The sequence below is a fragment of the Labrus mixtus genome, chromosome 10, assembly GCF_963584025.1.
Source record: "Labrus mixtus chromosome 10, fLabMix1.1, whole genome shotgun sequence".
Taxonomy (NCBI): domain Eukaryota; kingdom Metazoa; phylum Chordata; class Actinopteri; order Labriformes; family Labridae; genus Labrus; species Labrus mixtus.
Window position 1 is genome coordinate 17,209,156 of NC_083621.1, and position 15,711 is coordinate 17,224,866.

Genomic DNA, 15,711 nt, shown 5'->3' on the forward strand with positions numbered 1-15,711 from the left:
AAGAGGGCATAAACAACATATTTGAATGCATGTTTTATGGGATAGATAAGTCCCACCAGTTAGCTAGGAAGGAAATGTTAATATTAACACCATAATTATGTATTTCATCACTGCAAAGTCATATGAAAGTTTACAGATTGAAAATGTGCTCGGTACCTCTTAGAATTTATAAGAAAAGTTCCTGTTTGTTGCAGCCGAAATAAAACACACAAATTAAAGCCATCATGGATATAAGGGTCTGTAAAGCAAATCAAAGCAAAATTGAGCTGTGGCTCAGTTGGTAGAGTCGGTCATCTCCCAACTGGAAGGTCGAGGGTTCGATCCCCAGCTCCTGCAGCCACATGTCCAGTGTGGCAAGACACTTAACCGTTGTTCCTGCTTCTGCCGGCGTAGTGTGAATGTGTATGAATGGGATTAGTTACTTCTGATGGTAACTTTCCATAGTCTCAATGAATTCCCTATGAATCATCGTCATGCTGCTGTGTTCATCTCCCCATCATCGTTTTGTGTCTCTTGTGTTGCAGAGTCAGCTGTGAGGTTTGATGGTAAATCTTACCTGAAGTACCTTCACAGGATGGACGAGGACGACCAGGAATTCAAACTGTCGCTGAGGTTTAAGACTTCCCAGAAACAAGGCCTCATTGTGTCCACCAACAGCACCAAGGACTGGGGAACTTTACAGGTATTTACCTCTCTGAGTCAGCATTTAGAGAAAAAACAAATGGCAGGGTTTATCATAAGCCTTCAAAAAAAACATGTTTTGGATTTAATTGCACAAAGAGTTTGAATACTGTGTACAGTACTTGTGGTGTTTCTGATAATGTGACTGTGTCAAAGATTTGTCCCTGCATTAGTACATTCCATAAAACCATTACAATGATTAATACACCTGTCTTGTTTTCAGGGTTAATGCTGGTAAATGACTTCCTTCTAGGTCACTTCCTGAAAAAAAAATAATGGTTACACTCCAATGCACAAAGCACACATGCACTGCACTCCTAAAAGTTTCCTGACATTGTCATGTTTGGACCATAGACTGTTTATTCACATGGACAGAGCAACAGCCCACTGTGAGTGAAGCTACACTGTTTAGAGCTCCCCCTGCTGACTCGCTGCAGTATAGCTCATAAACCCAGATGGGACATGGGTCAAACCATAAAGATGTCACATCATTTTACTCAAACCAGGTTTCTGTCGTGATGGTTAGTTATTACCATGATGGTTTATGTCTACATGTTCATTTTTTCTGAGTAGTTTTGTTTTAACTTGATATAAAAAGAACAGATGTAGCATCATGATTGACAGCTCTGTTGAGAAATCTGGCTACTTAAAGTGCTCTCAACTTGATTATCAGAGTAGACGAGGAAAGCGATTGAACTCTCCTTAACTTTGAGTGTCTGCTTCAAACCGACACAAGAACCAGTTCTGCTGGGGACAGTATTGTTCAGAGGGATTTTTTAAGATGTATCAGTAAGTTAAATATGTGCTTCGATTAGTGAAATGGGCGCTGCGTCTATTCCGAGGTTAGACCAGCCACCTCCCTTCTGCGCATGTCTTGGCTCCAAATCATGTCACCACTACAATATGCCAGCACCTGTCGCAGCGGTATTCTGGCTTCAAATTAGCACAACATGAGGATTTTTAACAATCAGTTTTAAAATACAGTCAATGATTCGAACACAAACAGCTGAATCTTTCCAGCTCAACTTTAAATGGACTTTTCCCCGCCTGCCACATTGTAGATGATAGGACTGGATTATTCTGACATCATATGCATAGCACAGCTAATATCTTTTTTTTTTTTTGTGTGTGATAGATGTGATACAGTCTTACTATTGTTGAGGAATTGAAGCGGTCCCTTCAGAAAAAAAGCTTCTAAAAGTAGTTTGAGCTCATCTCATTTTTCAAAGATTTCTTCAAGGTCAAAGTTATCAAGTTATAGTTGTTTGTGCATTGCTGGTTCCATGGCAGAGAGATTATGCTAATAGCTTATTTAGCATACATTTAATGTTGTATACCTACACAGGTCAAGGCTATACCACCTTAAAAAGCCCTATGAACCAAACTCAACAAAAAAGTCCATTCGATTGTTAAAACTTTTTCCATCACAACCAGCTTAAAGATTCAAATGCTGCTTTTACTTTATTGCATCAGTAATAATAATCCAATCCCCACACACAGAGTCACTGCCGGAGGATAACAAGGTAGCAGTGAAGCATAAAACCCCCAAATCAGATTGAATTTATATATTTTCGCTCCTCTGTTCTCAGCTCATTAAGTCGTGCCGTTACTGTCGGTTTGTTTGCCTCAGTGTGTGTCGGCTTTCAGCAACATTCAGCAGCATTCATTGGAAACTGGTTCAAGGACTCGGAAAAGAAAAGCCATGTATGTCTGGGTTTGTTATGTTCGCACGAAAGAAAGAAAGCTCTTGTCATTGTCTGTGGGTTGGAAATGTCACGACAGCTCAGGAGGATAAAACACAAAGCGGCAACGCAGTTACAACCAAAACGGATGAGAAAAACATTTCCATCCATTCGGAGGAAGTGTAAATATCTGTTGTATTCTCTCCACCGAGCATGCAGGTAATTTATTTTGCACTTGGAGTACTGCTGCAGTGGAGCGATTAAATCTCTTCTTAATTTTCAGGTGCCGTTCGTGTAACGTTGTTGTTTGATACTCATTTTCAATGAAAGTGATGAAATCTGAGACCAGTTGATTTTACCTGCTGGTGTTCTGACAGGGGAACGCCAGCTACGAGCAATGCTTTTCAATCCAAACTATTTCCAGCTCTGATTCACAAACACAGTTGGGTGTTCACTTCAACTGTGCCGACTGATATCATCTGAAATGTCAATATTTATTAGCTACTTGGTGCCAGCAGTGGCGTTATTCACACAGGTGTCACATTTTTAAAAAAAACATGTGGTACCTGGTGAGCTGCTCGGCTTCAATTCAGAATATATCAGTTTGTGAGTTCTGTGTTTACTGAGTATGTATCGGTCAACACTGACAGCAACACTCAACACCTGTTGACACTCATAAAAACATATAGGGCTGTTGGATCTGATAAGATTAGTTAAGGAAGATAATAGTTTGGAAAAGCAGGTTGTCAACATTTTCAATACTCCGATATTTTTCAATAACATGTGTTTTAAAATGATACAGTCTCGATTATTTGAATGAGTGCCAAAGTGAAAAACAACCACAGATCTTCAGTCATATTTGAAACAAAAAATGCTGCGAGTGAAAGAGAGAGAGCAGCAGTGGTCGAGTTCAACTGGATTGTGAGTGATAATTGAAATGGAATATTTTTAAATGGGGCGATACCCTGGGACAACTGAAGACGCTGTCTAATAGGCACAAAAGGCGTTGGAAACGTTTGGGTACTGTAATGTTGACCAGTGTTCATACAATTGAGACGGGAGTTTGTGCAGGAGTTTGCTTCCCATTTTTGGTCATTCAAAACAAGAAGTTGAACCACATTGGGTGTCTAGGACTTCTTCTCATGTCTTGGAAACACAAAATCGATACCGTTTGATTTTCACTAGTAGTGCATCAACACTTAAAGTTCTGGTATCCCAACAACTGTTGTCTGTTTTTGGATCCCTCATCATGAGTGGTGCATTCAAGGACACTCTGCCACAACAGGTTTAGAATATTCATATTTATTTATATTTGGTTTTTTTTAATATAATTTGGCATAAAAAATAGTGTCCTGCTTATATTTTAATCAATCTGTGGGCAACCCTTTTCACAAAAACGAGTCATATAGTGTCTATGTTTTTATTTGATTAAAATACCAATTTACAGGAATAAATGAGAGTTCCTGTTAGTATTCACAGTTTCCTCTCGTATTGCATGTTTTTGGCATGACTCGTACAACTGTACACAGTATGTGTGCAGCTGATATAATGTCAAACAATGCACAGGTACACTCTGCAGGATACAATCGCCCTGCAAACTGTGCATACTTGTTACATGTTCAATGCAGAAATGAATTGCACTCAGTGAATTCATCACCTTCTGTAACGATGAACATGCTTAGTGTCATGGACAATGGCTGTATACATGTATAATAAGGACATAGAAATGTAGGACAGATTTTGAGAGATACTTTGAATATTCTGGTATCTGGATTAAAGAGAAAGATGGTCATCTCCAATCACCTTTATTTAAACTTAAAGCTTTTGTGGCAGCACTGACATTTGAGTCCACAAGCCCCCTCTTTACCATGAATCACCCACTGTGTCACGTCCTGCGCCTTTTTTGTATTCTCTGTACTGACGTAAGAAGCCAGCATGAGCTCTAGAGAGCTTGTTGTTAAATTAGTGATTTTAAAAAAAAATCCCTGCTGGTTGTCTCTTGCCAAATCTTGCAGGTTATTACACGTTAGAGCTCGTCATGCATGCCTGTCCTTTATCTCAGTGTGGCAGATTGTTTCATGTGTTCCTGCGCTAAATGCCTGATTGAATATCAGAGGCGTCTGAAAATTCCCATCCCGCACACATTAAAGTTCTAGATCAGATTATTTATCCACGTCTGGTTTAATATTCCCTGCTTTCCCGGGCATAATCAGCTCATCAATGCCCTTTTAACTCCAGTTATGACGACAGCTGGCTCTGAATGAAGCACGTGACCAACACGTTGCCCTTTTCCCTCAAAATGCACGCCGAGGGACACTTCTGCAGGAGTCCTGATGTAAAAGATTTGCCTACTTCATTATGTATTGACATGCTTTCTGGGAAATATCAAGGGAAAGTAAGATTCATCCTGGTACAGTACAGTACTACAATACAACGCACTACTATACCAGATGAAACAAGCAGGTTGAAAGAGAATAATTAATTGTTGTATTCTTTGAGAGACATGAATAATTCTCTAAACAGATTATTTTTTTTTTTTTTTAAAACCTCTTGATATACGGTAGAAATATGAAACATATCAAGATACTTCCCCTTGTGCGCTCTACTCTCATTTGTGTGACAGTGGTGTGCACTCGAGTGGAATATTCAATCAATTTGATTCTCAGAAAACTTCAAAAGCGGCATTCAGTCTTTCCCAAGGTTCTACCTCCTGGGTTTCGGTCCTAATGCAAGAATGGGTCCGTGCCTGATTCATTGTGAGCAGAAGTGGCTTCAAAAGGAATCCCTGAACGTGGTCATCTGAGCAGTCCCTCGCCTGGTTTTTATGATGACTTCAGAGAAACTTCCTGGAGATAAAAGGACATGAGCTTCCGTGCATCCCAGCGGTTTCTTTTAAACCACCAAATCTCATCAGTATGCTCAGTCAAGAACCACGTCTTTGAGGGGGGGAAAAAAAAAAAAAAAGTAAATAAGTTCAGACCTATTTGCTGCTGCTAATTCTCTTTTATGTCTGCACACATCGCGCTCCAAGCCATCACCTTTGAAATGGAAATTGCAGCTGCTTGAATGAAAAGCCGCTGTGTCAAACGGAGCAGAAGAAGTAAAGGTGACTTGTCAGTGGAAGAAAACAGCGCCCCTGATGAGGAGTGACAGCTCGGACCTGACAGCAGAGCAGTTTGTGGGCTCGACGGTGAACAAAGATGTAAAAGCACACGGCTGCGGAGTCAGTGGATCAATCCTCGAGCTCGTGTAGCTACGGAAACCGATAGACTTCCATGTCAGGCGTTTATCTTACCTGCAGCAGGAAGGTTCTCAGTGTCTTGATCAAGGACACGACTAAGAGAATATAAAATGTGACCCTCCACAGTGGACAGTCTGTACTGACACGATGTCCTGCAAACTCAATTAATGTTAATCTGTGACAGCTGAAGTTTGGTTTTACTTGTACCCTTGCTGGCGACATTGTGCCACGGCTGACAATTTTGGCTCTGACTTTCTTCTACTTCTACTTTGGTCCAGAATGAAATAAAGAAAGGCAAAAAAGTGTCACATTAAGGTGCAGGGGCCACCCCTTGCTTCGCTGGTATTGATTTTACAGGTCTCTGAGCTCTACTCTTACAAAGGTTATTTATACTGTACATATGGTTGAAGAGTGCCGTCAGTCCTGAATCTCCCTCCTGATGAACTGGGTTTATTTAACACATATCCTGCATCTTTATTAGCGTGCACCTTGATATGCATTGCATTGAATGACATGTTTCCAAAGTGGCAGTCAGCTGCTGACTTCATTCAAATTGTAAATGGTTTGTAACAAGTAGTAAGTGACGCCGCTACTTGTTATTTCTTACGGTTGGAGAGTATGGACATTTTGGCTCAACAGTGATGGCAAAAGCTTGATGGCTCTATGTGGTGTCAGGATTTTTGCATCTGTTTGGTTAAGTAGATTTGCTGTCAGGTATTCAGTTCGCCTGATAAATACAACACATTCCTAAAAGCTTCTGTTTCAGTAGTTTTCACCTTGTTGAGAACCATTGAGCTGTGTGATCTCGGATGTAGTTTGCAGGCAATATTGAATATTGAGTTTTGCCCAGCAGTATTACAGCTCCCTGCAGGACGCTCGCAGAGTTAGCGATGAGGCTCTGTGATTTATGGAGTCATGAAGCACGGATGCTGTAGTGCCTCGGTCCCCGTGGAGCGTGACTTGACACGGTGCCCGCGTTACATCGGCTGTGCTGATACTGTGAAATCCTCAGTGCGTCAACCTGTGCTATCTCTCTTCAAACACCCACCATAAATCACACTACAAGTCACACCAACTCATGTAAGATAGATTAGAAGACAAGCGACAGGCGCCTCGGAAGTCTCAAGGTTTTCACTTGTTCTTCTGCCAAACGCTTCGGCATCTTCCCATGACAAGCCGAAAGCCCTCACCACCCTCCCCTCTCGGTGTGCTCCCATTGATCCATGTGAAGAATTTCTCAGGTCTGTCCTTCCAAAATGAATCATTCCTGTCCGTTCATTTATTCCTCTGTGTTTTTCATCATCCTATATCTACAGGGGATTAAACAGAATCCTCTGGCAGGGACAGAAAGCGTACTAGCATGAAAACCCTGCAGAGCCTGAACACTGAGCAACCTGTCCGTTCTATACTTCAGAGTTTTAAAGAAGAGCAGTGAAAATAAAAACTCCAAGAAAGATAATAAATCAGCAAAAAAAAAATATATATATACAAAAGTTGAGAAAAGCTCATCATCTTGCAGCGATTACAGACGAGCGCTGGCATCAATAATGCATCACAGCCTTGCAATTAGCTAAATATACACTTCATGTGTATATTTAATAAAGGACATAAGAGGAGTCTCCTGCTGCTACATAAAGACAACATGAACGGATAAAAAAAGTTGCTGGCTTGTTAGTTTGTGGGAGCGCTGAGCGAGCAGAAATGTTGAAAAGATCCCGCTGACGTTGATGAAATGCTAAATAAATGTGTGTGACTGCGTACTGTGTGCTGTTGAGAAGGGTTAGGAAAACAGACTTCATTTGTGGATAAAAAGCCTAGCCGTGTTTTTATGTGATGCGTGCTTTCTCCAGAGGCTGAGCGTAAACAAAAGACAGTAGCTTTATTTGATATGTACTGTTTTGAGTTTATTATTTGTTGCTGGTTTTGGATTTGTCTTCTCTGAGGTTGCCCAAAGCATAATCAGTGCACAAGTTGCCTGAGAATGTGGTTGATTTCAGGTTAAAAAAAAAACAACAACAATGATTACGTGAAAAAGGAGTTTCAGCAACATTTAAATAACTTAATTTAAACTTAAACAAATGTCTTGGATTACAGCCATGTTAAGTAATGTAAGTATTTAGTATTGAATTTATTGATTGAATAGGGACAATGCAATTTAACATGGTTGCAATACAGAGCATGAAACGGATGTGCTGCATAAAGAGAATATAGCAATTGCTCATTTCCAACTCTTGTCCCAACTAGGGAGCCAACTGTATTTTGGAACCTTTTCAATTTCAACCGATCCCAGATTTAACCAAGAGCCAAAGACGTTCTCTGACCTTCAAAACACAAAATCAATGCTGCTGACGCACAAATCACACCAGCGAAAAGATTGCTAGAATTGAGCAAAGAAATCAATATAACAAGCACCATATAATGATGCATAATCAAAGAAGTACAAAAGAAGTCTAAAATGCTCCTAAAATGCCAACCGAGGGCAAACAAATGACTGATGAGTTAGATAAAGTTTAACAAATACAGATTTTAAAAAAGATAAACTTTGTGTAAATGTCGTCTGTGGTCTTTGTCTTGAAATATGTTCGACTTGTTTGTTCCTTAATCAAAAGTTGTTGGCTCCATTTAACTGAATAATGAGTAAAGAAGAAAGAAAAGGAAAAAAAAACTAAATTGCATTAGTGTCTCCCTGAAGGCAGACATCCATACTGAACATTTAGATCTTAAAGTGAATAAACAGCTGTGCCGCTGTGAGTCAACACAAAAACAACATCAGCGGTTAGATATTTTTTTACGATGCCGAGAGATTAATTTAAAACAAGAAATGAGACAGTCCCTTTGATTTTCAGACAGTGGGGTGAATACTAAGTGTATTAACTTAAATCAAAGTTGTAGTTTTATAATAATATTCAAGACATATAACGTTAAATTCAGTGTCCTTGTCTTTCCTCAGATGCCTACTGGTCAAGAAGTTTTGTCTGATCAAATTAAAAAAATAACAGAAGAGACAAAGCAGTTTACACAACGTGTATTCTCGAGTCTTTACAGAGCTGGAAAGAACTTTCTCTATCTTATCTCACTGTCTAATCATGCAACACACTTACTGGTTTTGCTTGTAAATAAAAACTCTTGTCTCTTATCGAATCACACTAAAGATTGTGAGCATTAGCATGTTGCTAACTGACCCTTTATTTTTCCCTCCTCAGCTAACAGATGGAGAGCTGCAGTTCAGGTTCAGCTGTGGAAACACCTCCCCTGGTTCTTTACTCATCGGATCCGCTGCGGTGTCGGACGGCCGGTGGCACAGCGTCCTGCTGGAGGTCAACTCCTCCGCCCTGAGGCTGACCCTGGACCAGCATCACCCGGCATTCGCCCCGCTGACCGAGCCGTGCAGGATGATGGGCTCCCACGGGACGCTGCTCTTTGCTTCTCTGACTCAAGGCTCTGCTCCTGAGGGCCACCAGCATCCGTTCACCGGCTGCCTCGAGGGCCTGGAGCTCAACGGGGAGCCGATCAGAGTGGGTGACACAGAGGAGTGGACCAGGCCGGGGAGCAGGAGGGTGTTTGGGGTGTATCAGGGCTGCAGCCAGGCGGGAGCCTGCGACAACAACCCTTGTCAGAACGGAGGGGTCTGCGAAGAGGACGCCAGGGGAGGTGGGTGCACTGATGTTACTTTACTCTCACTAGAAACTTTGAATTGATATTTTCCTTATATTGATGGAAATGTTGATTGTGACAAAGACACTGCTCCGCTTCTACTCCTTTGTCTCAAACTTGTTTTAAAAGTCGGACATAACTAAAACAAGAACATAAGTGAAATAAATCTAGGAAGGAAAATAACTTCTCCTTATTGAGATGACATTTTGGATCCAAAGTTTTCCTTCAGTGACCTTAAACATTAGTTTCCAGTGCACACACTTTACACAGAGGGTGTGACAGCCTCACATTGCTCGCCCTTGTCATCTTAAACGTGTCCTGTGTAATCACAATGTCCCTTGTTAGATTCTGACATGGGACCTTTGTTGTATTTCATCCCACTTTGCTCGCTCCTCCTGTTTCTGGGCAATCTTTCTGTCATCTATCAAATTAAAGTGAGAAAGGGAACACAAACACAGGCTGTTGTCTCCCAAATAAAAACCCTCCCAAGACCCCAAGATTAAAAAAGGAAGTCCCAAGTTACATTTAAACGCTTTCCATCCATCTTCTTTACCCAAAACAACATCTTCTGTGTCCTCATTTTCTCCTCTAAGGCCAACTTAAACACATGTAGGCTCATGCGTCTCTGAAAAGCGTTTTAAAAAGGTTTTATTGAGATTTAAAACTACCACACAATACATTACAGATAAATGAAACCTGCAGGAGCAAAATGAAAAAACAGATAATAAAGCATTGTTAAAAAACCAATCAACTGAAACACGAATCCAAAAAACTTTGAAGGGTAATTTAAAAGAATACGAAGTTTAGCTTTGGCAGTGTGCAAATTAAAAGCAGAAAGAGAGAGACAGTTTGAGATTGGATCGATTTTAATTAAATAAATGCTACACTGACTGATAAATACAGTATGACACAATAGCCTACATTTTTGAATAAGTGGAGGGGGGCCAGAACTGTATTCTCTCAGCAGGGCCCATATTCTCAGCTCACAAGTTTCTCAAAGAAAACTCAAGCCTGAAAGATTTGTTCGGCCTGATATTCTTATCAGACTCCGAGCCATTTATGCGGCCGCTTGCTGATTACCGTTTTAGGTTATCACTAATTGGCCCAATGCATCAGTTCTTGTCAAAACACAAAAGATAAGAAATTGGTGTCAGAGGGGCTTGATGTCTTATTTTGAGGTTTTTTTTGTCATAAATCACAAAGGAGGATGTCAGCTGGCTTAGCTTATTCTTTGCTTAGAATAGCCGCTGATAAGCACACCTGCAATTTTACAGATAAAAGACCAGGAGCTTTCAAATATTATTCTCATGTGGCTCTGCGGGACTGTGGAAAAGACTGCAGGCAATATGTTCGAGGGAGGTGGATGTGAAACCAAACATAAAGCTGGAGATCATACAGATCTCTGTGCTTTGGAAGAACCGTGTAAACAAACCATTCCTATAGCTGTTATCAGAAGCCGGCCACCTGTAGGTTTTTCTTTAACCTGTTAGGTCACTGAACTGCATTATGTTGTACAAGCAGTACTACAATGCCTGCTGTGCCCCGTGGAGACAGGGCAACAGGTTACATCGGTGTATTACTTTTCTCTGGACCTTATTCATCATCGCGTCAAACCATATTTCAGTTTCTACTTCAGGCACAGTTGTGGAGTGTGATGCCCAACAACAAGTAAATATTATTTCCCAAAAGATCCTCCCAGGTCGAGCAAATGCAATCAGACAGGCAGCAAAACAATGAAGGCTGTGGATGTTCTTTTTATTTATACTGCACCATATGAAGTCTTTCCCCTGCTGTTTTGCTGAAGCTTCAATTGTGTTTGCTTTCTGAGTTTGGTATAAAGGGGATGTGAAGTCAAAGGACACATGGAGACAGCAAGGTCTGACTGGTTTTCTTTGTCTCTATAGCAGTTTTAACCGGCCTTTTAAGGTCTTTGTTCATTATGACAAAATCAATGTGTCAACTACAAATCTGATAACTACACTGTACAGAATGACAAGAACCCTAGACCCCAGGTGTGCCGGGCCAGCTTAGTTAGCAGAGCCCACCCATTGAAAGGCTGAGTCTTTGTTGAAGAGGCCCGGGATCAGACTCTGGTCCTCAGCCCCATGCTGCATGTCATTCCTCTATTTTGTCTGGTCTCTCTTCTGTCCCATTTCAGACCAAAGTTAAATGTTTTTTTAACAAGAGGAACTCCATACTATGACGGTCCTAGCGACTCATTTTCCTGTCGATTAAAAGCTCATTTAAATTCAGACTAGTTGACTAGTCAAAAGGTATTTTATTAAACACTGCTAAACACTGGATCACAGCATCTGTTCGTCAACAATACCAAACTTGTTTGCAGAGAGTGGCTAATGTTAGTTGTGCTAGCACTGCCAGCGTCAGTCCTCCTTTCAGGTTAACATCCACATGCGTGTGCTGGTTACACATTGCTCTGGCCAGTATTACCTGACTCAGCGTACTTACAACTTTCCCGCTATACCGTAAAATACTCCCAAACGGCTCAGAGATGCCATCCGTCCACTGGGCTGGTTTACATCCAGGTAGTAGAGCAGTATGGGCAGTTGCTATAATCCAGAGCCACAGCCCTACTAGCATTACAGACAAGTGAAAGTGTTGACGTTTAATCGTTGAGCCGGCTACTTGCCCATATCCTGACTTTGAACCCCCCCAAAACATTAAGCAGCAATGACTGGGATGGGTTGAAGGTAAATAAACTGGAGTCCAGTACTACATCTCCATCCTCCACAAATAAAAAAAAAAAACATCTTATCCTAAAATTCAAACAAATAAAATCATGTAAAGAAGATTATTTTGGGTTATACACAATCTCTATACCATCGGCTAATTTGTTTGCCAAGTAGAGCAACAGCAGGTGTTGTGGTTCATCAGGTATAAGTGTCAGGTGTCTGCCCAATGGATAAAGGACGCTGGTCATGTAGCATACAGTCTGACTGGCAACAGTAAGAGATATAATAGAGAATTCTGTTTATAGACTTAAGTTGACTTAAGGTGATAACAGATGTGTTCCAAGACTGCTTTCATTACCAATTCAATGACAATCTTGTCCTGGGATGTCAGCTTAACAAACGGTGTCAAAGTTTCTTATCAACCTCAAACATATTTCAACATTTTGTACAAGTTCTTAGATATCAGCCTACCTTTACACCAATACTAATATGTCTGCAATAACTAAATATGGCCTGATATTTTAGTCTGAGTGCTCTAAACTCCAATTGGAGTTCCTTTGAGCTTCAATGATTGAAGTCAAATGTTGTCTATAACAAATAAAACTGATCTTCCATCCACTAATGAAAAAAGTTGACCTAAATATACAAAACATGTGTACCTTCTGTACATCATTTATGAAGGAGAGTTTTTTTTATATATTTAATCTATATTGAACTAGAAAAACATATTGTTTAGATATAAGCGTGGCTGTATTTGAGTTGGCAGAACAATTAAGATATCAAACACAGGGTTCCTGGTTTGAGTCCGTGGGCGAGCCTCTGATCTCCAAATTACAATATGGTTGTTGATGTAATCTCTTTAGACAACAGGGTCTGCCAAATCATAAAATAGGCAAATATGGAGAAGGATCCCACAGGCGTCGAAATAACAGTTATGAAACTGGTAATTCTGCACAAATGTCTCCAAATGGGAACATTTTGGTGCTGTGGTATTAAAGCAGTTCTTAATGTAACTGTTCAATTACAAGCAGCTGTGCTAAAGGTGCAAGGGTGACTCATACCTGCAATAAACTAATTATGAGGTTTTTTCTTAATTTGGCAAATTATATCGAACTGATTAAATACCACATTTCAAAACCAAAACATTTCTTCTCTGCTTGAACTTGAAAACTTATTAGAAAAATAAAATTGAAGTTGATTTTTTCTTTTTTTTAAATTATTTTTTTACTTTTACAAACATGGCAAGCACTCTCCATTTTGTAAAATGTTATGTAAAACAAGAAATGTTTCTCTGACCCAGAAAAAAGTTTGTGGAAAAGCATCACAGTCTGTTTCTTGCTCTCAGGTGGTTCAACTCTTTACTCTTCTATTCTGAGCGACTGACAAAACCAGATGTTGGCTGTTGATGTTTCTGATCAGTGAAAGAGTTTCTAAGTACAGACTCTTTTGTAGCAGCTGGACTAGTGACACAAGAAACACTGCTTTTTTCAGATGTTCAATAGGTGATTTCTAACTTTAAATATCAAACACAATCTTGTGTTCTCTGATCTGATCAGGTTGACCTTTGCTGTGATTATTTACCGTCTGTAGGGGAATACTTGCTGTGATGATCAGTCGCTCTTGTCTCAGACGTCTGGGTGTGTTTTATTTACTGTGCAGAGCCGCGCTGCAGGTGTGCAGGACTCTTCCACGGCGCCCACTGCGAGCTCCCTGACAACCCGTGCGCCTCCCAGCCATGTGCCCACGACAGGGTGTGTGTACCCAAGCCTCAGGGTTACATCTGCAACTGCTCGCTGGATGACACTGATGCACGGTAAAAACAAACACACACATTTCTTTTCACTTACTTTTCGAATCAGTAATGCATTATCAACATATTTCTTACTTTCATGCAGTGAATTATTTACTTTTATGTGTCCTCCTTCTTAAAGAACCACAAACTTGAGAGCTTGTGAATGCAGTTTCTACGCAGGAGGCTCGGTGATTCACCAGCAATACAAGCACAATTTAATCTTTAATCACATGCTCACGTGCTGAGGTTCAATCATTTAACTACTGTTACTTACTCTGACCAAAGAATATGCTGGAATATTATCTGTGCACCTCTAGTCCTTAAGGTAACTTACATTTATCCCCCATGCCTGCCCAATCCATGTAACTTCGGGGAAGCAGATGGATTTGAAAGCAATCACAGTAAAGTCCAGTAAGGATTTCCTACATAGCCTGTGCTGAAAAGCTACAGCAGAGAAAAAAGCATTGGCTTATCTCCATTGGTGGATGCATCGGTCTAACCATACACAATCCCTTTAGTTACACGCAGTAAACAGAAGAAACTACACTTGAGGCATAAAACTACACTGTGGGCTGTGTTTGGGCATTCATAGCACGGCTGTAACATGACCTGTTAACACACCTGTGCAGGGAGCTGGAATGATTTAAATTGAAATGTTGTATAGACACAATGGAAGTTTGTCAAGCAGGGCCTGAAAGAAAAGCAGTCAGACTATCTGACAGGTAAGAACCAAACCCAATGATCAAACAAATGTATGTGGCATATAGTGGAGGTCAATCTGGATACTATGTCTTTATTTGTTGGATTTGCTGACGACGTCTGATGTTCTAACTGCTGGTGTTTTTTTTGTGTTTTTGCACTTTTCAGAAACACAACTTTATTGGTGTAATATAAAATACACTGGATTTTCCCTCATGTTTGTACACTAAATGATTGATCAAATATAAAAAAGTATGTGTGGGGAAAATGATGCTGCTGTAACCAACTCCAAAATGAACACCCACCTAATCCTAATTAGACACACAGAGGTATTACCATGACTCCCAACAAGGCTGGCTGAATACAAATGCAACGCTCATTATATGCAGAATCACTTGCACAGAGGTACATGCTTGCATTCTGAAAAAGCTTGCATGGCCTTGAATTTGCATACATGTGATGAGTTGCAAACTATAATGACACACACTTGTGTTCATGGCTTTACGACCAGCTCTTCGTATTCCACTCACACTTCCAGTGGCTGACAAAGAGAACAGTCACGTTCAAATGAAATTATAGCAACATTTGCATTTTCCTGCTTTCATTAAGTCCGCCTGTGGAATTGCGTCGCTCCTCCTGGGTATTAACAGCGGGCCCATGGTCCAGGTGGAGTTTTGATTAACTCAGTGAGTGAAAAATGACCACTGGTGGATCGTAATTGCAGGAACTGGGAGTTGTAAAGCCGACAGATAGATGTTTTATCATGCTGTGATGGTTTTTTGTTGCGGGCGGTAATTGTTTTATCATTGTAATCCGTTCATGCAGCAGAAAGCAGCACATACAAAGTCCATGTGCATTTTGAATAAAAAGCATCTAAATGAACCAAAACCATCTATTCAAGCGTTATCATACATAAAGAACAATACAAAACTTTACAACTCAGTTCTTTAAAACTTTTCTCTCTTTCAAAAACTAAACTCCTTGTCCAAGTTTAAAATGCACAGCAGTTGCTGTATTTTGCTCTCAAACTTGCGGATATTCTTTCAGTACTCAACAGCAAGGGAATTCAACACCTGGGAAATGAGCGGGTGAAGCTGAACACAAGGCAGTTTTATGTAAAACAAAATGATAGGTTTTGTCAGCATCATCACAGCACTTAGCAATCAGAGCTCTGCCAGAAGGTCCTCTGGGTCGTGTTTGGTGCCTGGGTGCAGTGAAGCCCTCAGTATCATCCGCCAAATTTAACCTTAACTCCAGAGCCAAGGTGGCAGC

At 40.5% G+C, this 15,711-nt stretch overlaps 1 protein-coding gene across 1 annotated transcript in view; it reads left to right on the forward strand.

Moving 5' to 3' along the window:
• The window catches only part of fat2 (FAT atypical cadherin 2), a 116,641-nt gene that overhangs the window by 86,466 nt on the left and 14,464 nt on the right, over nucleotides 1–15,711 (forward strand). Inside the window, exons 23-25 of the mRNA XM_061048571.1 lie at nucleotides 525–682; nucleotides 8,808–9,255; nucleotides 13,608–13,761. Coding sequence (XP_060904554.1) covers nucleotides 525–682; nucleotides 8,808–9,255; nucleotides 13,608–13,761 — 760 coding nt within the window. The remainder of the gene's footprint in view (nucleotides 1–524; nucleotides 683–8,807; nucleotides 9,256–13,607; nucleotides 13,762–15,711) is intronic.